Genomic DNA, 22,734 nt, shown 5'->3' on the forward strand with positions numbered 1-22,734 from the left:
TTGGATTCCTAGGTATTTAGCATCAACTCTTAGAAAAGAAGAAAAGCTGTTGTCTGAAAGCAAAAATAGAAGTATCCACCAAGGCCAGGCATGGTGGCTCACACCTGTAATCCCAGCACTTTGAGTTATTTATTTTTTTGAGTCTGAGTCTCGCTCTGTCGCCCAGGCTAGAGTGCAGTGGGGTGATCTCAGCTCACTGCAGCCTCCGCCTCCCAGGTTCTAGCAATTATCCTGCCTCAGCCTCCTGAGCAGCTGGGATTACAGGCGTGAGCCATCGCACCTGGCCTATCCCAGCACTTTGGGAGGCTGAGGCAGGCAGATCACCTGAGGCCAGGAGTTCAAGACCAGCATGGCCAACATGGCAAAACCCCATTCCTACTAGAAATGCAAAAAATTAGCTGGGCATAGTGGCGCACGCCTATAATCCCAGCTGCTCGGAAGGCTGAGGCACCTCTTGAACCCAGGAGATGGAGGTTGCAGTGAGCTGACATCCTGCCATTGCACTCCAGCCTGGGCAACAGAGTAGGACTCTGTCTCAAATAATAATAATAAATTTTAAAAAAAGAAAAAAAAGGGATCCAACAAATCAGGAGGTTTGACCCAAACTACAAACAAACAGCTTAGAATGTTTGTTGTTTATGATTCTGTCTATAGAATTTCCCCTCAGTTCTTATCACAGAAAGGTGAGAATGGCCCCAGGGTCCCAGCCTAAGCCCCCTACATTAGTTTGCTAGGACTGCTATAAAGTACCATCAACCTCATAGCTTACTCAACAAACATGTATAGATCTCTCAGTTCGGGAAGGCACAACCCTGAAATCAAGGTGTGGGCAGGGCTGGTTTCTCTGGAGGCCTCTCTCCTGGCTTGCAGATGGCTGCCTTCTCGCTGAGTCCTGGCTGGTCTTTGCTCTCGGTGTCCGTGTTTCCTCCTCTTCTAAGGACATCCGTCTACAGCCTCATTGTAACCTAATCACCTCTTTAAAGGCTGTGTCTCCCAGTACAGTCACATTCTGAAGTACTGGGGTGCAGAGCTTCAGTATATGAATGGGGGGCAAAGTTCAGCCTAAAACACCCCCTAATGGTCCCAAAGAGGGCATGAACAATGATCACGTAGCCTTGGTTCAAAGGGCATTGTGAAGTCTGGGGAATAGACAGCTCACCCCCTTGGGTGCCATGAGGAAGTCTGCACAGGCCCCGTTGTGAGTCCTTGAGGCCACGCTGAGAACATTGACTTGCTCATCCTGGAGGTGGAAGTGGGTGGAGAAGTCAGTGCCACTGACTACCTGCCAGGCTCTCACCCGATCTTTTGGCCCATCTGGGACCAAAAACAGTGCCATAAACCTTCCTTGTCCCAACCAAAGCTGACTGTCACCCTCTCTCATTCTAGGTCAGACTATGATGACTGGAGACCGTCTCTGGCCAGTTTGCTTCAACCCATTCCATTCCCCAAAGAGTAAGTCCCGTGCGCATCCCCGGAGCCCTCCCACCTGTGAGACAAACCTCAGTTGTCCACCAAGGCCTTAGTGGGGGACCAGTCACGTTATGGGGAAGCGAAGTCACAGCGGGAAGACCCTGGAGACGTCGGTACCAGCTCAGCCATGTCCTTAGCTGTGGGACTCCTGGGGAGGCACATCTTCCCTCAGAAAAATGGGGAACTCAGGAGAACAGGGACATTGTAGGAGCTGCTTGACTGCCTTGTCACAAGGATTCATGAGCTAAGAATGCAAACAGAGCCCTCCCCACGGCGCCTGGCAGGCCATGCAGTTAGCGTTTTTTATTATGCACCAGATGGGAACCGTAATAGCTGCCGCTCCTCTTCCAAGGGCGATAGTAAGAATCAAAAGATAATGCACGTAGCATTGCTCGCTGTGCCATACTGAGATGCTGGAAGCGCTCTGATTACGCCCGGTACAACGCTCAGCTCAGGCTCTGCAGCAAACCTGGCCAGAAACAGACCCTCTGCCTCTCTCTTGCCGGCCCCTAGCACCATATTGAATTGATCACTGGAAACTAGAGAGAATGCTGTCTGGTGGATAATGGCCTGAAGAGAAGGCTTTGTCATAATAACCAGGCCCTGAAATGCCTCCAGGTCTCTTTCGAGAGGTTGGAAGGAGCCAGCCTTGGGAGGCGGCTGGGGCTCTCGAAGGAGCCGGTTACCAAACGTGTTTATGAAATGCTCCCTCTGTAAGGGCACATTACATGCAGTAATTGCCCCATTTGCTGGCCTGGCCAGTCCCCGAGGGTCCCCAGTACTTGAGGCCGGAGAAATCCAACTCCTAAGAGGCGCTCAGTCTCAGCAGAGTCGTGACGTCATTGGCCTCAGTCCCTGTCCCCATAGGCCTGGGCGCTCTTGGCTGTGGCAACTGTCTTAGAAGAATGGTCCCCGATGGCCGCTGATGTGTGCAGTAATGAGTGCCGCCCGCCTTAATCGTGGAACAATTAATGAACACACCTGGGTCTCCGGAGCCCACATGCACCCACACGTGCTCAGGCACCAGCTTAGCCCCTCTTATTCACAGATGTGGGCACAGGGAACTTTCGGGAATGGGGGGCCCAGTGTGTTCGTGTTGCTCTGATCTGCCGCCTCCTCAAAGAAGGCCTTTGTTTTGGAGCTTTGAGTGGGGACAAAATGTTGGCATTTCACTCACATTCCTCTTCATTCTTTGAATCAGACATAAAGTCTAGACGTCCCCAGAGGTTAATCTTGGGAACATTGTGCTGTTTCCGACGCCTCTGTTAACCGCCGTGTTTTCCCCTGTTTTTGTTGCAGAGCTCTCGCACATGAGAAGTTCACCAAGTGAGTGTCTGGGCACCGCCCTCATTCCATTCTGGCACGTACGGCCTCTGTCCTGAGGTCTTCCCTCCGCGGCGCGTGCATTCTGGGAGGCAGTGGTGGCTCTTCTTGGCAGTTCTCCTGAGACACGCGTCCCTGATCCACCGCCTTGCCCAGCTCCCTGGCCCGTTCTTCCTTGACACCATCCCCTCCCCTTCCCACACCTCCCACTCGGTTCCAGACCCCAGCAGTAACTCCGGCCGCCTCGTCTCTTCCAGGGAACTGAAGTACGTGATTCAGAGGTTCGCCGAAGACCCCAGGCAAGAGGTGAGGCCTTTCTTTCTGCATCTCAGGCCCGCTGTCTGGGGATGGCAGGATGCACGAGGGCCCCTTAGAGGCCTTCTGAAGCTTGTCACCAACAGGCATTCAGAACAGCTTTCAGAGACCCATTGCCTGTGTATAAACACATCCCCGCCTGGTGCAGAGCCCAGCCTGTGATGTCAGTGTTTTACTGTAAACGCCGGCTCACCGGGGGTGGTTTTCCACTAGCTGGTGGTTTCTGCCCGCAGCCGAGGCCTTGATTTCAGGCTGGGCTGGCATGGCAGCTCTCAACCAGCTCTGAGGCAGCATTTTGATCCTGTCTGGTTCTGCTATTATGTGAATCACTGGGCAGAGCAAGGAATCTGAGCTGGGATTCAGAGCTGGGTTTTTATTTCCTGGTCATGGTGGCCAAGGGTTTCCCTGAAGGGCTGCTGTGTCCCTCACCAAAGCTGGGCTTCCAGGGAGAGGGCAGCCTTCCACCTTCTGCCCCTGAGCCTGTGCACATGGGCAGGGACCTAGGCAGGCAAGGAAGCCAGCCCGTAGCCCTGGGCCCGAATTGTCTGATAGTAACAGCACCAGCAGCTGTCCTTTAGGAGGTGCTGTGCCCTGGGTCAGACACATTCCTTTTCTCATGCCTCACAGCATCCCTGTGAGTGTCTTCTATAGTATTCCCAGTGTTGCGTGGCTGGTCCACGACTGAGGCAAGATTCGAGCCTGGTGCTGATAACCATCTCACTGCACTGTGTGCTGTGTTCTGAGATGCTCACAGCCTGCTTCTCTGTGTGCATGAGTTCTGGGTGTGGTAGCGCCCTAACTCCCAGTTGAGGACAGACCTAGACTTGTGCTCCCGGCAGAACAGGGGGAAGGATGAGCAGAGGACAGAGGGAGTTACTCTCCATAGAGCCATCCCCAGGAGGCTTCCTGGAGAAGGTGGTACTGAACTGGCTGGACTTAGCTAAATGGATCAAACTGGACCTTAGTCTGGAGGGTGGAAAATGGTGTTTGAGAAGGAATCTGAGGACACATGGACACCAAGGTCTTGCCATGTCCAACCATGGCAGGTCTCTCTGACTCAGAACCCACAGTTTATCAGGCTGTAATTCCAGAAGTTCTAGAGTAATTGTTCTCAAACGATATTACCTGAGGAGCTTGTTCAAAAGGCAGACCCCCCTGCCCCCGCATCCCTTCCCGGTTCCAGCTCACGGGGCCTGGGTGGAGCCAAGCATATGCATTTTGATGCGTTTTGAACAAGCATCCCAAGTGGTTCTGAGGGGCTGGTCTCCAGGCCACACTGAAAAACCGAGTTCTAGAGGGATCTTGAAGAGTCTAGTTCCAAAACACCGCAATTCTAAACACCGATTTCCCTAAGTGTTCCTCAGGCATGGAGGGAAAAAGGAGAAATGGTGGATATGGTGCTTTTAAATGTCAGGGACCAGTGAGTGTCTCCATTTTTCTTAAACTTAAGTCTTTCCTTGCCACCTGTGAAGACAGAGTCTCAGAATTCTCCTGGGAACTGAGCCTTTATTCAAACCCAGCCTTTGACATTGGGAGAACAAAAGTGGCATCAGCTGCTTCTCAGAGCAGAGAGGCAGGGCCAGCTGCTGGGAGGGTAATTCTCAAACCAGGGAAATGTGCATGAGGCCCCGAGTGACCTGCCGGTCTGGAAGGAGCCAGCTCCCCTGGCCAAGGTCCCACACCCAGGCCCTTGTTCTCCTGTTTGCCTCTTTCTTTTCTCTGCTGATTCTCTCTCCCTTTTCCTCCTCACTCTTGTTTCTCCCTTCCCTTCTACCTTCTCCTTCCTAAATGAAGCCAAAGTTGTTTCCTTTAAAATTATTTGCTATATTTGTTGAATAGCATCTTAACACTCCTAAGTCCTTATTGCTTTGAAGTCGATAAGTGAACCCTTGATATTCTTCCAGCTCAGAGGGAAAAATAAAAGCCACTGCCTTTGTTTTCTGTGTGCTCGTGTGTGGGTTGTGATCAGTTTAATATCTGTGGGTAACAGATTCTTGGCAGCCAATTGTCCTTTCCTAAAGGAAATGATGAGGAACTTCTCTCAGCTTTCTTCGGAGGACAGGAGGAGGTGGGGAAAAGTCCTTTGTGTTTCATGCACGCCCTTGCTCTCATGCTCTGTCTCTCTCCCTCACTCTCCCCGCTCTCCATCCTCTCCCTCCTTCCCTCTCTCTCTGTGTAATCACAGCAGGGGCCAGAGTGGATGTGGAATTCCTCCCATACACACAGACACGTGTGCTCACATGCACAAAGAGGCCCATCCACACAGACACACAGCTCTGGGAAGGAATGTGAGAGCTGTGCTTTTGGCACTGAAATTGCCCCCAGCCACGGACAGATCCTTCAGTGGAGGGGGACAAAGACTCAGGGAAGGAAGTGGGGATGAGACCTAACAAGAGAGGGTGGCAGAGTCCCAAAGAGGGGGAGAGAGAGAGAGAGATTAGCAGGGCAGATACCTGGAGGAGAGGATGGTGCCTACACAAGTCAAGAAAGGGAGGGAGAAGGCACACACCCAAGAGGGAGAGTCAGTGCTGGGGGCAGCAGAACCCCAGAGAGACAGCAGGGAGAGGTTTCTAGAGAAAGAGGGCAGAGAGCACGGGAGAGGAGTTAGAAACACAGAGAGAGGAGGACAGAGAACCGAACAGAGAACGGAGACCCAGGAGATGGCCCCACCCAGAGGAAGGCAGAGCAGAAGGAGAAAGGGGGCAGGAGAAGGGGAAAAGGGGCTGATTGTGGGCGGTTGCTCTGGGCATCTCTGCCTGGTGCAGCCACAGGCCCGCTTCATTCAGATCAGCCAATCAAGCCGGGGCCTGCCCTTCCTCCTGTGCAGCTGACAGCCAGTAGCCAGAGTCCCCTGGGGTGTGGGGGCCACGGTATTTCCCAAAAGACCTTTCATGGCATTTGGTGGAAGGCTGGGGGTTGCTGGAGGAAACAAAGTTAAGTGGATTTCTTGACTGCAGGACTTGCCTGAGCCTTTCCCATTCGTGTGTGCAGATCATGGTCGCCCTTGTCACCGGGGCTGCATGCAGCTCACACTTGTGTCTTCCCCTGTCTGGCAGGTCCACTCATGCCTGCTGAGCGTGCGGGCCGGCAAAGATGGCTGGTTCCAGCTCTACAGCCCCGGAGGGGTGGCCTGCGACGATGACGGGGAGCTGTTCGCCAGCATGGTACGCAGTGGGACCCCAGTGGGGTGACTTCCAGGGGGCCCTGGGCTTGCCATGCCTGACTAGTAAAACGGCCGTCCCCCATCCCCTGGGGCCAGCCCCGGAGTTTCCAGGCTAACACAATGCTGATCATGAAGGTGGTGGTGGTGGTGGTGGTGGTGATGGTGATGGTGACCATGACTGTCACTTACTCATTTCTTATCTGAGGCTCCAAGCCAAGCACTTGGCATTCCCAGTTGCACTCAGTCTCTCACAGCACAGTGAGAAGACGACACATGTCATTGCCCCATTTTATACGCAAGGCAGCTAAAGCCTGGGCCTTTACTGCCTAAGGTCACACAGTTCATTGCCATGGTTATGTTCCTACAAGAAATTGAGTGCCCAACGGGACCAGGGATTCTGGAAGGCACTGCAGGTCCACCAGCTTGTTTAATCCTTACAGGGAGGTGTCGCGGTCAGGGGGATTGTTCCCACTATCATGAGGGGTCTGAGGTCACCAAACCAATAGCTGCATCCATGATAACTTTCTTTGTGCCCGGCACTGTATCCAGCACTTCATATGCACTATCCTTTTTTATCTGTACTGCATCCTTGTTGCTGAATTACACCTCTGTTGAAACAGAGGCCCACAGAGGTTCGGTGGCGTGCCTGGGGTCCCACAGGCCTTCTGTTTCCAAGCCCTTCCTTGGCCAGGCACACATGCCTTCTTCCAGGAGTAAAGGGCCACAGACTCTTCCTCCCCCAGGGCAGATGCTGCACCCTAGTGGCCAGCAGCCTCGCCGACTCCACTTGCTGAGAAAACCCGCTCCATTTACTGGTCACTGGTGCTCCCACACTCAAACTGGGCTTCCAGTCGCAGCTCTGCTGGGAGCTAGCTTGTTGACCTTGGGCTGGTAACTTGCCTCTGCCAGCTTCAGCCCCTCGTCCGGGAGCCTCGCATTGGCCTCTCGAGGTTACCGCAGCGATCGCATACGACAGTAGATGCACGGCGCCTGGCGGGCCGGCACAGTCGCTGCTCGGAAATGACGCCGGTGGTGATTCTCCTCTCTGCTGGATGGCTGGTTTGGCTCTCCACACTGAACTCAGCAGAGATGTTTGTGCAGCGATGACAAATTGAGGCGCTGCCCCTGGGAGCTTCTTGAAAAGGGCTTATTTTTAGGCCCTTTGCCTCATGCACTCCCTCTCCACTCCTCGCCGGCCACCCCAGGCCTCTCAGGGCCCTGCGCATCTAGGAACATGCCTGCCCCTGCCAGCCTGCACCACCTCTCTCGCGCTCTCGGTCACCTCTCGGGTTCTCCTCTGATGTCACAGCTTCACCATAGCAACGCTCAGCAGCGCCCCCCGCCCCCACCCTACAATGTGAGGATTCGGTGCAAGAAAGCGCAGGGAGCTGGCGGCTTCCCAGCCCGAGAGATTGCATTTGTATGCCAGAGCTGTTCATGATGGAGCGGAAAAAATATACACAAGGAAGGAAGCAGGCAGCCGCTGGATGGAAGTGTGTTGTTGCCATGGAGATGCATGGCTTGGAAGCCGGCCCCTTGATGAGGCTGCTTTCTCCACTGCCAAGGGCATTTGCCATTGTGTGAAGTTGGAGGAAAGCCAATGGGGTGTCGAGGCCTCCCCCCAGCCCTGGTGACCGGGGACCCCTGCCCTTGGGCCCCCATCGCCCATGCACCAGAACAAAAGACCGCCCAACACATAACCCAAGAGGAAACAGGATTTGCCAATTCTTGGATTCCTGGGGCACAGGCAGTCTCCCAAAACACCCTTCCGAGCTCACAGCGGGCTTGGCAGAGGTGGCTGGGCTTCGTCACGTCCCCTACCCCATACATGTGCGAAGGCTGCCTAGAAGTTTCTGCCTGGTTCCAGCGGTGCCGGGAATTCAAAGGATCAACTGTCAGCAGACTCCCGAGGGGAGCAGGGGAGGGGGCTTTTTTGATTTTGGCAGTAAAATACACATCATATAAAAGTTAGCATCTGTAAGCACACTGTTCAGTCACACTGAAGACATTCGTATTGTTACACAACCATCACCACCGTTCATCTCCAGAACGTTCTTATCTTCTGAAACTGAAACTCAGCATCCATTACACACTGACTCCCCTTTCCTCCCGGACTCAGTCCCTGGCAGCCACTTTTCCTTTCTGTCTCTGAATTTCCCTATCCAGGTACCTCATGTAAGTGGAGTCAGAGTCTCCTTCTGCTTAAAACTTCAACGTAATAAGTGTTTCAAACATCAGAACTTTTATAATGGCAGGAGATTACATATTTAGAGATTCTATTACAGATTCTTGAAAAAACTAGCAAGGGCTGGGCACAGTGGCTCACGCCTGTAATCCCAGCACTGTGGGAAGCCAAGTTGGGCGGACCACTTGAGTTCAGGAATTCAAGACCAGCCTGGCCAACATGGTGAACCTCATCTCTACTAAAAATAGAAATAAATTAGCCAGGTATGGTGGTGCATGCCTGTAATCCTAGCTTACTAGGGAGGCTGAGGTAGGAGGATTGCTTGCTTGAACCCAAGAGGCAGAGGTTGCAGTGAGCCAAGATCGCACCACTACACACTCCAGCCTGGACAATAGAGCGAGACTCCGTCTCAAAAAAAATAAAAATAGCAAGGGCTACATTTGTTTAAATCAAGAGACTTTAAATTGCATTCTAGTCAGCTTTTATTGCATTTAGTATTATAAATTTATACAAAAGATACCCGTGCTGAGCTGGGGCTTATAGTTAAATCAGGTACTACTAAAAGGCAAAAGACAGAATGAAAAGAGGGATCATGAACGTGACTTTCGCGACTGGCTTATTCCACTCAACACAGTGTCCTCAGGGTTCATCTGGGTTAGATCGTTTGCCAGGGAGGGGTTTCTTGCATCCCCCTGGGGCCTGGTGATCCTAGAACACCTGGCTGTCTGGACAGCGTGTAGGCAGGTCTGTTCAATGGCTCTTGGGCTCACTTCCTGCCAGCATGCTGGAGGCTGGCACTGGGGTGTCTCTGTCCCTTCACCTGGGCCTTCTTGCCTCACAGGTGCACATCCTCATGGGCTCCTGTTACAAGACCAAAAAATTCCTGCTCTCCCTGGCGGAAAACAAGCTGGGTCCCTGCATGCTCCTGGCACTGAGGGGGAACCAGACCATGGTGGAGGTAAGGAGCTGGTCGGGGTCCCTGGTGGGGTGGCTGGCTCCCCGTCCCTTGTCCGTGCCGATAGAGCATGTGCCGGGAGCCAGGAGCTGCTGCAGGCACGGGGGGCAGTGGGTGAGGCGTGCAGTCCCAGCCGTCCTGAGCTTAGTGGGAGCCTCGAGCCTTCATCATGCAGTGTATTTGTTTCCGTTGTGATCCAGCTGATCCATGGATCAGTGGGGTTGGGGACGCTTCTGTTCTGCTCATCTATTGCTGTGTAACAAACCACCCCTAAGTGAGGGCTTTAAAACAAGATCGTTCATTTCTTTTGCACATGGGCATTGGGGTACCTGGGCGCAGCTACTCACTTCTGACTTGGGGCCTCATCAGTCAGATGGGGCCAGGTTGGGTTAGCCCCAAGCCTTCTCTCATTGGCATAAGAGGCCTCAGACAATGAGGGCTTTGGTGGCTGGGGTTCCGCAGCCACACCCTTCACCTCGTGGCCTCCAGGTAGCCTGTCCACCTGCCAAGAACACACACACCCAGCCCCACAGGTCACCCCTCACCTGCTGCTGCTCCTCTCTCTCCCTGCACGCTCCAAAGTCCCCAGAAGCCTGAGACTCCCAGAGCAACTGTCCCAAAGTCCCCAGAAGTCTGAGACTCCCAGAGCAACTGTCCCAAGGGAACCAAGGCAGAAGCCATGTCACTTTTTAACTTAGCCTCCCTTGGAAGGCAGGCGGCATCACTTCTGCCACATCCTCCTGCTGGCAGTGAGTCACCGCGGCTGGCCCTCAGTCAAAGCCGTGGGAGCTAGACTTCACCCCTCAGTGGGAAGAGCATCGAAGAGTTGGCAGGCTCAGCAAAGCCATGGGAGCTCCCGTGGAAATGAGAGTTCGGGCAGATGTGAGCCCTGGGGAAGAGGCAGCGGGAAGGTGGGAGCTGAGCAGGCTGTGGGGACATCCCGGGCGGAGGCTTGCTGGAGGCCAGGGTGGCTGGAACAGAGGGAGCCAAGGGGCAAGAGGTCTGGGATGTGGCTGGTTGGGCATGAAGAGCCTTCTGGGTATCTAGAGGTGCTGGGAAGGAGTTTGGATTTAATCTTGGCTGTCCTGTGACAGGGATTCGGAGGCCATGGGGGAGGGTTGAGCAGGGAGACAGGAGACAGGCAAGAGGCGCTGTGAGAAGCGTGGGCTGAGTGACCCTCTCCTTGGTGAGTGAGAAGTCCTAGAACTGAGCACCATGGCATGCACCTGTAGTTCCAGCAACTCGGGAGGCTGAGGTAGGAGGATCACTTGAGCCCAGGAGGTCGAAACTAGCCTGGGCAACATAGCAAGACCTCATCTCAAAAAAAAAAAAAAGTCGTTGTCAGAAAGGGAATGTCAGAGGCAGGGCTGTCAGGCGTGCTGACCCCCAGGCAGAAGAGCCGCATGTGCAGTCATGAGGCCCTCTAGGAAGCTGTGTGGTAGATGGGCCCAGGGCTCTGAGCCATTCCATGAGTTTGAGCACCTACTTCGTGACAGCCACTGGGGAAGGAACTGGGGAGAGAGAGGTGTCTTAACTTCTGGCCTTTCCACCAATGCTCAGGGGCCTGCAAATATCCCCCAGGGGCCTGCCCCATGTCCAGACACCACACGGTAAGCAGATGCCTGGGAGACTCCCATGTCCATTGACATTTGAACCTGGAGAACCTCAGTGGGTGGTCATTGGTGCTACCATTGTACAAGCAGGAAGTTGGGCAGGTGATATGCCCAGCCTTACACAGCCAGGGCTGCAGAAAGGGGATAGTGGTGTTGCTGGTTTTCAAAACAAGGCCCTTGGGGTGCACAGAGTGTGCTGAGCTAGGGTGGCAGGCCGGGTCCGTAATGCACCCCTGCGGTTCTGGGCAGATCCTGTGCTTGATGCTGGAATACAACATCATCGACAACAACGACACCCAACTGCAGATCATCTCAACCCTGGAGAGCACAGACGTGGGGAAGCGCATGTACGAGCAGCTGTGTGACCGGCAGCGGGAGCTGAAGGAGCTGGTGAGTCTCCGGCTGCTCCGGACCACTTCCCTGCCCAGCAGGCCAGGGGGGGCCAGGGCGGGATGCGGGGCAGCTAGTACTTGGACCTGAGTGGACCTCAATCTCGTTGAATTCTCCTCCAAACCCAAGAAATTGGTATTACCACCTGCCACTTTTCAGGTAATCAAAGAGAGGCAAAGCAATCCCCAGAGTCACACAGCTCATTGGGGCCTGGCCAAGACAGTGCCCACCCTCCCTCCTTCATGTCCCTTAGACCCTTCCATTTCAGTACATGGGGGACCCAACTTCCAAATGCCAGCACCCACACCTCTTTGCTGAAGGACTTTGTATGTCCACATGCATATACTCACACATGTGTACACAGAAGGACAGAAGGGGCAGGAAATTCATGCATTCTGATCTCCTGGAGCAGCCCTCAACCAGTCCCTTCTGGGGAGAATGTGTATAAATACCCCAGCTCCCTCACCCCTTCAGTGAGATACGTTTGAGACATGGCTTCTCCACCATTTCTTAGAGTCCCCCGGTGGGATTTGGTGCCAGTACCCACCCAGTGATAGCTGGATTGATAATACCCCTTCCATTATAGGTAGCCACAGTGTCACTTCCCCACTCTCCCACTGGTGTTTCTTGGGATCACCCTCCAGTAAACCACCTGTGCTCAAACCTCATCTCCGGGTTTGCCCCTGAGACCAAGACCACCATGTTGCCTTGTACCACCAAGAAAATAACCATGGCTCCATGAGTGTTGTTAACAGAGGTGGAAGTCTAGAATGGAAACTTGGGGAAAAGAATGGTTGTAACCAGCCTGGTTTCTGTTGCAGCAAAGGAAAGGCGGGCCCACCAGGCTAACACTGCCCTCCAAGTCCACAGTGAGTTGGTTTGGTTCTCTTTGGGGCTGGATGGAGAAGGTGGGTTGGTCCTCTCTGTTGGGGAACGACAGGTGGTGTCTGCTGCTGAGATGGGAGGTGATGGAGGGCGGGGCACAAGGACCCCCTAGTACTTAACACGCCAGCTCTTCCAGGGGGTAGCTGGGTTACAGGAAGAGAAATGAAAACCAAAAAGGAAGTTAAAATATGATACAGATTGTTGGTGATAATAGTGTTGATATCCAGTTATTAATAGTACTTGGAATAATAGCAGATACACCTTGAGCATTTGTGTGTCAGATGCTCTTCTATTAGTTTGTTTTATCCTCACAGCAAGCCTTGGAAGCTTGTGTATCTTACCATTCGCATTTCACAAGGTCTTTAAGGGTCTTATTTCCTTCTATTCTGATGCCCCCATTATATTTGACACATGGCTTCTACTTCCTGGACCAAAAGGGCTGCTCAGGCTCCAGACCTCTTGTCTCCATTCCAGCCAGCAGGAGGGAGAACGTGCCCCTTCCTCTTCAGAAACTTCCTGGAAGTTCTACTTGACATGTCTACTTACATCCCATTTTCCAGATTTAGTGTGTGGGGCCACACACTAAATCAGCCTTCACTCTGGGCAGCCACAGGGCCGCTGACACTCAAGGATGGAGGGGAGTGTGGAGGTTGTCTTAGGAACCTCCCAGTCCGGTGCTGAGGCATGCGCTGGTGTCTTCAGGCATTAGAGTTGAGTGTGGCCTCAGTGTTGGCATGAGCTGCTGCCCAGGAGTGAAGCAGCCAGTCACACACCCTGATGCACAGACACAGACACACAGAGAGACACCAACACACACACACACACACAAATATACACAGACGTGCACAGACACACACATGTACAGACACATGCATACACAAACGTGCACGCAGACACACACAGATATACACACATACAGGCATGCACACACAGACACACACACACAGACGCCTGTGGGAGGATCGTGGCCTTGGAACACCCCGCTGGTGAGTCAGGGTGTGAGTCACGGCACTGGAGGCTTTCTCCTCCGCCTGGCAGCTGTCATCCATGGGATGCATGGCAGCCCCTCCCTCTCTGGCCACCCCCTTGGCCCATCCCACCAAGCTATGCCCCCACCTCAGCTCCTGGGATTTGCCGCCCCCCAGGAACAGCTCTCTGTAGGGCGAGGGGAGAGGAGGAGGATAGGGGATAGGAGGGCTCAGGGTCTCGGGAACTCCCAGCAGCACCCTCAGGCCTCTCCCCCGTCTGCCCGCAGGACGCTGACTTGGCTCGTTTGCTGAGCTCCGGCTCCTTCGGAAACCTGGAGAACCTCAGTTTGGCCTTCACCAATGTAACCAGTGCCTGCGCCGAGCACCTCATCAAACTGCCTTCGCTCAAGCAGCTGAACCTGTGGTCCACTCAGGTACGTCCTCCCGCCCTGCTGCAGGCCCCCACACCCTCCTCCTTCACCTCTGCACTCTCCTCCCTATTCCCCCATACCATCCTCCTTTCCCCTCAGCCTCCTCCCTGCCCCCTCACCCTCCTCCCTGCCCCCTCACCCTCCTCCCTGCCCCCTCACGCTCCTCCCTGCCCCCTCACCCTCCCCCTACCCACTCACCCTCCTCCCTGCCCCCTCACCCTCCTTCCTGCCCCCTCACCCTCCTCCCTGCCCCCCTCACCCTCCTCCCTGCCCCCTCACCCCCCCACCCACTCACCCTCCTTCCTGCCCCCTCACCCTCCTCCCTGCCCCCCTCACCCTCCTCCCTGCCCCCTCACCCCCCCACCCACTCACCCTCCTCCCTGCCCCCTCACCCTCCTCCCTGCCCCCTCACCCTCCCCCTACCCACTCACCCTCCTCCCTGCCCCCTCACCCTCCTTCCTGCCCCCTCACCCTCCTCCCTGCCCCCCTCACCCTCCTCCCTGCCCCCTCACCCCCCCACCCACTCACCCTCCTCCCTGCCCCCTCACCCTCCTTCCTGCCCCCTCACCCTCCTCCCTGCCCCCTCACCCTCCCCCTACCCACTCACCCTCCTCCCTGCCCCCTCACCCTCCTCCCTGCCCCCTCACCCTCCTCCCTGCCCCCTCACCCTCCTCCCTGCCCCCTCACCCTCCTCCCTGCCCCCTTACTCTCCTCCCTGCCCCTTCACCCCCCTCCCTGCTCCCCTCACCCTCTTCCCTGCCCCCTCACCCTCCTCCCTGTCCCCTCACCCTCCTCCCTCACCCTCCCCCTCCTCCCTCCCCCATCCCTCCTCCCTTCCCCTCCCCCTTCTCCCTGCCCCCTCACCCTCCTCCCTGCCCCTCACCCTCCTCCCTGCCCCTTCATCCTCCTCCCTGCCCCTTCACCCTCCTCCCTGCTCCCCTCACCCTCCTCCCTGCTCCCCTCACCCTCCTCCCTGCTCCCTCACCCTCCTCAGTGCCCCCTCACCCTCCTCCCTGCCCCCTCACCCTCCTCCCTGCCCCCTCACCCTCCTCCCTGCCCCCTCACCCTCCTCTCTTTCCCCTCACCTTCCTCCCTGCCCCTTCACCCTCCTCCCTGCCCACTCACCCTCCTCCCTGCCCCCGCACCCTCCTCCCTGCCCCCTCACCTTCTTTCCTGCCCCCTCACCCTCCTCCCTGCCCCCTCACCCTCCTCCCTGCCCCCTCACCTTCTTCCCTGCCCCCTCACCCTCCTCCCTGCCCCCTCACCCTCCTCCCTGCCCCCTCACTCTCCTCCCTAACTTGTTCACCCTCCTCCCTACCCCTTCATCCTCCTCCCTGCCCCCCACCCTCCTCCCTGTCTCCTCACCCTCCTCCCTAACTCGTTCACCCTCCTCCCTACCCCTTCATCCTCCTCCCTGCCCCCTCACCCTCCTCCCTGCCCCTCACCCTCCTCCCTGCCCCTTCATCCTCCTCCCTGCCCCCCACCCTCCTCCCTGTCTCCTCACCCTCCTCCCTAACTCGTTCACCCTCGTCCCTACCCCTTCATACTCCTCCCTGCCCCCGTCACCCTCCTCCCTGCCCCTCACCCGCTTCCCTGCCTATACCCCAGGCATTGCTTACCACACGACCCTTCCCTCAAGCTCAGCACCCACTCCCTGAGGCTAGAGGAGGTTGAGGACCTCCTGAAGCCCTGCAGCCCATTTCCCAGTTGGAAATACTGTGCCCAGTTCCGAGTCCTGAGGTTCTGAGAGGTAGAGCTGAGATGTGAGCCAGGCTTCGCTGGCCTGCGGGGGGCTGCGCAGGAGGCTTCTGGGTGTTTTTGTTATAGTAACACCAGTGGCTGCTGAGTCCCAGCTCAGTGTGAACTGCACTGCTCAGTACTCTGCACAGGGCAGATGAAGGGGCCTTCACTGCACACCTGTGAAGTGCAGGTTCTACCCTCACCCTAATTTTCCAGAAGAGAAACTGGGGACAGTCCCTGCAGCCTGCCCCCGGCCCAGCCCTGTCCTTCCACTGTCCACCCAGCAGGAGAAAGCCACCTAGGCAGCATCTCGAAGCTAGGGAGAGACAGGTTCAAAGCCCTCCTTCATGGAGGCAAAACTGACTCCAAGGGGTCCCTGGCCTGGCTCCACTCCCAACAGCAGAAGCTGGATTCTAACCCGGGTCAGAGAGGCATGGGATTGTTTAGGGGACGTGAACGCAGCCCAGACCCCAGGGCTTGGTGGGCCACGGGCCTCAGAGCCAGGCTCTGTCCCCATCCCTTTCCTCCACCTCTGCCCCAGCCTCAGAGTCACTTCCCCAGGAGTGGCCGGGAGAGGGCTGAGAGTTTCTGTGCTCTACAGTTTGGAGACGCCGGCCTTCGGCTCCTGTCGGAACACCTCACCATGCTCCAGGTGCTGAACCTGTGCGAGACCCCGGTCACAGACGCTGGCCTGCTGGCCCTGAGCTGTGAGTGCCTCCGGGGCAGCTGGGGGGTGAGGGGCCGCTTGATTCATTCCTTCCTTGCTTCAGCCAAACTGGCCAAGCACTGACTTTGCACCATGCACAGATAGAGAAATTCGTTCATTCACAAACGTGTTCACTGCACACCTGCTGTGGACCAGGCACCATTCCAAGTGCCAGGAACAACACAGGGAAAAATATCCCTAACCTCAGAGAGCTTATATTCTAGAGGCAATAGAAAAAATGAGTAAGGCCAGCCCATAGCCTCTTGACACTCACAGTCCACTGAGGGGTCGAGTTCAAGGACGGGGCTGTAGTACATTGCCACTGTGGTCCCCTGAGCAGTGGTGGCAGCGTCTTCTGGGGGCTGGTCAGAAATGTACATTCCCGAGCCCACTCCAGACCTCCTGACTCAGACACCGTACGGTAAGCAGATGCCTGGGAGGCTCCCGTGCCCGTTGACATTTGAGAAGCCCTGTCATAATAGAAGGAGGCACAGAATTCTCAAGGAACCTAGAAAGGCCAGTTCCTGTGTGCCAAACCCCAGGTGACTGAACTAGCCTCAGGGATATTGAGCCCGGGATTCTGTATTTGACCAGCTTTCCCTTTTCCAGGCCCACTGCTTTAGACGGGAAGACCCGTGGCTCAGTGGGAAGAGTCAGAAAAGGCTTCCCGGGGAGGTGCTGTTGAGTCTGGGTGTGAAGACAGATTTGTGGGAGTTGGCCAAGGGGGAGGCACCCTGAGCAGGGGCCATGACTCCTACCGGGCCGCTGGCAAATGCTGGGTGGCTTGGGAGGAGGTGGGGGCAGGTGACTGGGTCAGTGGAGGCAGAGCGGCAGCGCTCAGCCAGTTTGGCTGCAAATGCAGATGCGCTGCTTCCACTGGGGTCCCCCGGGGGGGCGCGGTCCTCATCAACAGCACAGATTCCTGGTCCCTGCTGCGGCCCTGGTCCCTGCTGCGGCCCTGCTCAGCGTCTGGGAGTGGGTGGAGGGGTCTGCTCCCCATGCGACTCCAACACAAACCAGAGGTTGAGGCTTGCTTTCAAGAAGCAGCACCGAGTCAATGACGACGGGGGGACCATCCGGGGTTCCCTTAGTGGGGAGGCCTCGGGCCTGATCTGGGATGTGGCAGGCAAGCTCTGGGGACATCAGGTCCAGGCAGTGGGGGCACACGACAGAGGGACCAGAAGGGAGGGAGGCTCAGAGGGTGGGAAGAAAACGAAGGCTGTGTTCAGACCAGCACGTGCCTGAAATAGACTTTCGGTGTCTAGTGGGCCACCTACCCTGGCTGTGTCTACGAAACCTCCCTCCCCAGCCCCATCTCCTAACAGGGGGCCTGGCACCTGCATTGAGCTCCTCCAGCTTGGCCATCCCATACCTTCATACCTCTGGGGCCTCGCTCTCCTAACAACTGTATCTGTCTCTTGTGCAGCCATGAAGAGTCTCTGCAGTTTAAACATGAACAGCACCAAGCTCTCAGCTGACACCTACGAAGATCTGAAGGTAATTCCCTCCTTCCTCCCCACTCTCCTCCCCTCCTCCCTCTAGCCAGCATCTGGATGTTGGTGCATCTCCCGCATAGAGCTCGTTCTCCAGTAAAGGACGATGACACCTACAGATCAATACATAAAGTAATGGCAGATCAAAAAGAGTGACAGAGAGGAAGCAGCAGGGAAGTAATTGGAAATAGGAGGGCCTGTGTGGCCTGGGGTGATCAGGGATGGTGCCTTTGATGAAGAGGCCGCAGGAGCTGAGACCCAAAACTTAAGAAGCCAGAAATACCAAGGGCGAGAGGAAGAGCAAGTGCCAAGGTCCTGAGACAGAAGAGATGGGCGAGGCCTGGCTTTGCAGCAAATGTAGCCAGGAACTGAGAGAGGGAATGGGCTGGGGCCAGATGGAAAAAGCCCTCACAGGTCACAGCAGAGCAGCGAGTCATGCTTTTCAAAGCATGCTCTGGCTGTTAGGAAATAAATATTTTGAGAGGGAGCAGGAGTAGAAGCAGGGAGGGTTGAGCAGGGCTGGTGCCTCACCACTGAGGGCTGCGCTGCACCGGCACTAGGCCAGCAAGTGAAATCAGGGAAAGAAAAAGGATCGGAGGGTGGAAGGCAGGGGCGTTTTAAGAAACACACGTGCACATCTTGGGAAGGTTGGAGGAGCCAGGCCCTCAGTCGCCTCCTGTCACCCCGTCCTCCTGGGCCTGTACCAGCTGCCCCAGAAGGAGCGGGCGGGACTGGCAGAGGGCCAGCATCCTGGGAGAGAAGGGCTGGGCTCAAAGGTGAGAAGGCACAGATGGCACCCGTGGGCCACGCTGGCACCTTCGTGCTCTGGAAGCTACTTAGAGGGAATCCCCCGGCAGCCCTTGGCCGGGGCCCACCTCCTACAGCCAGGCCTCCTGCCGCCAGGGCTTGCTCACTGGGGCATCCTCCAGATGCTTCTGGAGCCTCTGCTGTGTACCAGGCCCATGTCAGGGACAGGGACACTGAGGTGTGGCTGCCACAGTACTCGCCCGGGGGATACTCCCTCCTGGCAGGCACAGGCAAGCTCAGCAAACCAAGGCGGGCAGAGGGCCTGGTGGGGCCAGGAGGGACAGTCGGTAGAGAGCAAGGTCCAAGAGAGGACGTATGGGACAGAGAAGGTGGCAGGGGCACAGCCAGCAGATCACCCACCCCAGCGTTTAGACCTCAGCACTCAGGGTGGCGTCTGCAGACCAGCACCCTCGGCACCACTCGGGGGCCAACAGAAATGCAGGATCCAGGCCACCCCAGGTAACCCCACCCTGGGGGATTTCTGGGCACACTCATGTTTGAGAAATGCTGCCTGGATTATCTTGAGTTCAAAGTGCTGAAAGTCAGATGCTACTGAGACCAAGCTGGAAAGAGAACATGGGGAGTGCAGGAAAGGGCACTTGGGAAGAAAACTCACTTTCAGTCGATTTTTTTATTTTCACACACTTGAGAGAGACATGGTGCCAACTTAATGCTGCCAGCCTGTGACCGGCCTCCCTGTGGAGGGGACTCAAGCAAACAGCAGCTGCCTGTCCTTTGGAGGAGGGGCCTCTGCTCAGTGCCAGGCAGGCCACGCCCCACTGTTCACTGCCCAGTCTGGCCAGACCTTCCCATTTTTCAAGAGAATCTTGAAATCTAGATTCGTCTGTGAAGTCTCCTAATTTTGAAAGGCTGGCTTAGTATGCTTTATAGCACTGCAGGTGGCTGCAGGTCCCCACCTGTAACCTCTGCCTGGGCAGTGGGGAGCCATTGAGGGTTGCTGAGCACAGGAGAGCAGCAGCGAGGAATTGCATGTGCGTGTGTGTATGTGTGTGTGTTCATGCATACATACGTGTACATGTATCCAAAAAGTGTGCTGGCCAGTGTACAGGAAAGTTGGGAGGGAGGATGTAAAGGCATGAGGCCAGTTAGGAGGCAGCTACCTCTCTGTATAGTGGAGGCTTGTTAAGAAAAAAAGCCAACTGTTCGTAAAGAAAAGTGGAAGTCTGGGTAGCAGAAACAGAAAGCAGAAAACAATGGAGAGACATAGCAGGTGGAATCAGAGTCGAGTAATGCATCCAGCCTAGGGGGAGCCTCAAGTGGGAAGAATCTAAGCCAAACCCTGGGTACCTGGGATTTCCTGGGATCCACGTCACTCACCCTGTCCATTCTCTGATAACGATGAGAATATCACTAACAGTAAAAATGAGAACAATTTCCTTTCATAGGGCATATAATGGTGCCCTGGGCTTTCTACATTTGGTATTTAACCCCTAGCACCATCCTTTGAGCCAGGGACTAGAGTCAGATGGGCCCACAGAGGAAGAAACTGAGGCCCCGAGAGGCTGCGTTATCTGCCCACGGTCACGCAGCAGCAAGTGGCAGGGCCTGGATTCAAACCCCAGTGCTTCCAGCTGCAAAGACAGAGACCGAAGGCCATCTGAGGTGGGGACATGGGAACCCCGCTGCCTGGTTTCTCTGGGGCCAGGGCACATCCCACCTGCTCTGTTCTCTGCCTAAGGCCACCCACCCCTCCAAGAGCCCAGGTAGCCCACAGCACCAAGGTGGGGAGAGGGTGGCAGGGACCCCCAGCCGGCAATGCGGGTGGAGCCAGGCACTGGCAGCTTCTGCAAGGGAATGGCCTACACGTGACAAGGACTCTTATTGCCCCCCCCAGGCCAAGCTTCCCAATTTGAAGGAAGTGGACGTCCGCTACACCGAAGCCTGGTGAAGCTCCCAGCTCAAGGCAGGAAGACGTTTGCAACCGCGACAAAATAACTCTTGACTAACAGCCGCAGAGCAGCCGGTCCTGGGGTCCCACCCTGGTGCCCTGGCTGTGAGATAGATGGGGAGTCTTTCTGGGGGCGGAGGGGGGAGGGGGTGGGGAGGGGGCCCACAAGCACGCCCAGCCCCCGCCGAATTCTTTTAGCTTCGTAATTGGAACCTTTGACCTGATCTAAAGTGGACTTTGTAGCAACAAGAGGAGCATCAGCGGGTCGGGGAGGGGTTTGGGGGTGGGCTGGGGGGTGGGGGACCCTTTGTGGATTTTCTTTGCCTTTGTGTTTGATGCCGTCGTGTGGGAAAAGTCAACTCCGATGCCACCATTGCGGGCCGGACGAAGGATGCTTTCTTCCTAGAGGCTCCGAGCTGAGCTGCGAACTCGCCCCCCGCCCTTGGGACAAGAAGACCCAGTCACATCACTGCACCCGTCCTGTGTCCTCACCATTGCTATGCAAAGTGATTCTTGTTGTACATAAGATTTAAATAATGCACCTATTTAAGACATGTTGACAAATTGCGGGTCTGGGACCCGCCTCTTATTTATGAAGTCTTTGACCGTCCCCCCCCCGACCCCACCGCCCTCCCGCCCCCCCTGGCGTGTAGTACTGTATAAACCAGTCAGCTGTCGGGTTAGTGGTAGTATTATTGTTATTTTTTTAAAGGAAACAAACAGACAACAAAAAGAAAAAAAAAAAAAAGAACCTCCTTGGAAAAATTAATTGCTTTTTCATAATGGATTCTCTATGCTAATGCTCTCTCGTCTGTCCGTCTGTCTGCCCACCTCCCCCACCCACCACTGTGCGTTTGTGATTTCCAAATGTCTCCAACTCCCTCACGAGGTGGGGCTCAGGCTGGAGGAGGAGGGATTGAGATCCCCTTGCTCCACTAAGGCCCAAGCTCTTTCTCTCGGCACCTTTTAGACTTGAATGGGAGGCTGCTAACCCGCCCTCTCCAGTCCACCCCGGTAAAAGAGCTGTTCCCCACCCCCAGGGAGCTCCTGTCCCTGTCAGCCTTTGCTGTCCCCTGTCCCCAACGGAGACTCTGTCACCCATGGGCTCCCCCTGCCATCGTGTGCTTCACGTGGCCCCATGCATGCCCGCCTCTCTGCATGGTCTCTTGGGAAAAGAGAGATGTGTCGCCTCCGCCAGTCCGACTGCCCTCCCCACCCCACCGCCGCCACCCCCCACATGTGACCACTGCAACGAAGACGCTCCTTCTGTCCCCACCTGCTCCGACGACAAACCAACCTCCGTTTCTTTTATAAACAGTCGGCTTTTTCTTAACAAGCCCTCACTGTACAGAACAGCCCGTTGATGGTTTATTTGGGGTCCCCCTCTCCCCCCAGCCCTTTTTTCTGTTGGTTTAGCACAAATACTTCCCTCCTCTGGCACCTCCAAACCTACCCCACAGTCAGTGTACTTGTTTTATATATATTTAATCTTATTCAATGGAAACCATGCTTTTGTCGTTTTATACTTTGCTAGGTAGACTTTATTACCCCCCCCCCCACTATGCCCTCATTTTTTTAAAAAAGGAAAAAAAAAAGAAACTGGGTTCCAGTCTTAATTCATTTTCCGTGCCAGGTTTTATTTCGTGTGTGTGTGAGTGTGTTCTGTTTTGTGTTTTGTTTTTTGTTGTTGTTTTTAGTTGTTTGGTTTTCTTTTCTTTCCCCCCTCCGGTCCCATACTTCACAGCACTCTGGTGCGGGAAGAAGCAGAAGCAAAAAAAATAAAAATAAAAAAAATAAAAAAATAAAAAAGGAAAAAAAAAAAAAGAAGAAACAAGACATGCCACCTTTCCCCTCGCACTGTTGCTTTTCCTGATGGTTAATACTACTGTCACGTAGCTGTGTACAAAGAGATGTGAAATACTTTCAGGCAAAAATAAACTGTAAGTGACTCATCAATGTCTGGCCTTTGTGTGGTTTCTCGGCGCCCAGGGGGAGAAGGTCCAAGGAGGGGGCGAAGCCCAGGCGAGAAATCTGAGGCTCAAGACAGTGCCGGGATGCCCTCGCCACCTTCTGTGCGCACTTCCTGAGGACCAGGGCTCAGCATCCTGGCTGCTGTTGGCCACTGGGGCCGGAGCTGTCTTCGTTGCAGGGGGGCTGTTGTGTTCATTGCCAGACATTGAACAGCATCCTTGGCTTCTACCCAGCAGTAGCACCCCTTCCCCATTTATGACAACCAGAGTGTCTCCAGATGTTGCCACGTGTCCCGTGGGGGGATAGTTCGCTCCCCAGCTGAGACTCCGTGTCATAGACTGAGGTCAGTGCTGCTGTTCAGCAGGGCCTTACGAAAGCTCTAGCCCAGAGCTACTCCAAGGAATGTGCCT

At 55.4% G+C, this 22,734-nt stretch overlaps 1 protein-coding gene across 4 annotated transcripts in view; it reads left to right on the plus strand.

Moving 5' to 3' along the window:
• CMIP (c-Maf inducing protein) overlaps window positions 1-22,309 on the plus strand; it is a 268,332-nt gene extending 246,023 nt beyond the window's left edge. For 3 of the 4 annotated variants that reach the window (XM_034940794.4, XM_034940796.3, XM_034940798.3), the window contains 11 exons: window positions 1,387-1,452; window positions 2,770-2,796; window positions 3,051-3,099; window positions 6,165-6,272; window positions 9,298-9,414; window positions 11,274-11,414; window positions 12,236-12,283; window positions 13,555-13,701; window positions 16,040-16,145; window positions 17,571-17,641; window positions 20,300-22,309. In XM_034940794.4, the coding sequence (XP_034796685.1) occupies window positions 1,387-1,452; window positions 2,770-2,796; window positions 3,051-3,099; window positions 6,165-6,272; window positions 9,298-9,414; window positions 11,274-11,414; window positions 12,236-12,283; window positions 13,555-13,701; window positions 16,040-16,145; window positions 17,571-17,641; window positions 20,300-20,353 (934 nt within the window). In that variant the 3' untranslated portion in view covers window positions 20,354-22,309. The remainder of the gene's footprint in view (window positions 1-1,386; window positions 1,453-2,769; window positions 2,797-3,050; window positions 3,100-6,164; window positions 6,273-9,297; window positions 9,415-11,273; window positions 11,415-12,235; window positions 12,284-13,554; window positions 13,702-16,039; window positions 16,146-17,570; window positions 17,642-20,299) is intronic. The other variant, XR_004666951.3, reaches the window with a different exon arrangement.
• The last annotated feature ends 425 nt before the right edge of the window (window positions 22,310-22,734 follow it).

This window comes from Pan paniscus, chromosome 18, assembly GCF_029289425.2.
Source record: "Pan paniscus chromosome 18, NHGRI_mPanPan1-v2.0_pri, whole genome shotgun sequence".
NCBI lineage: Eukaryota > Metazoa > Chordata > Mammalia > Primates > Hominidae > Pan > Pan paniscus.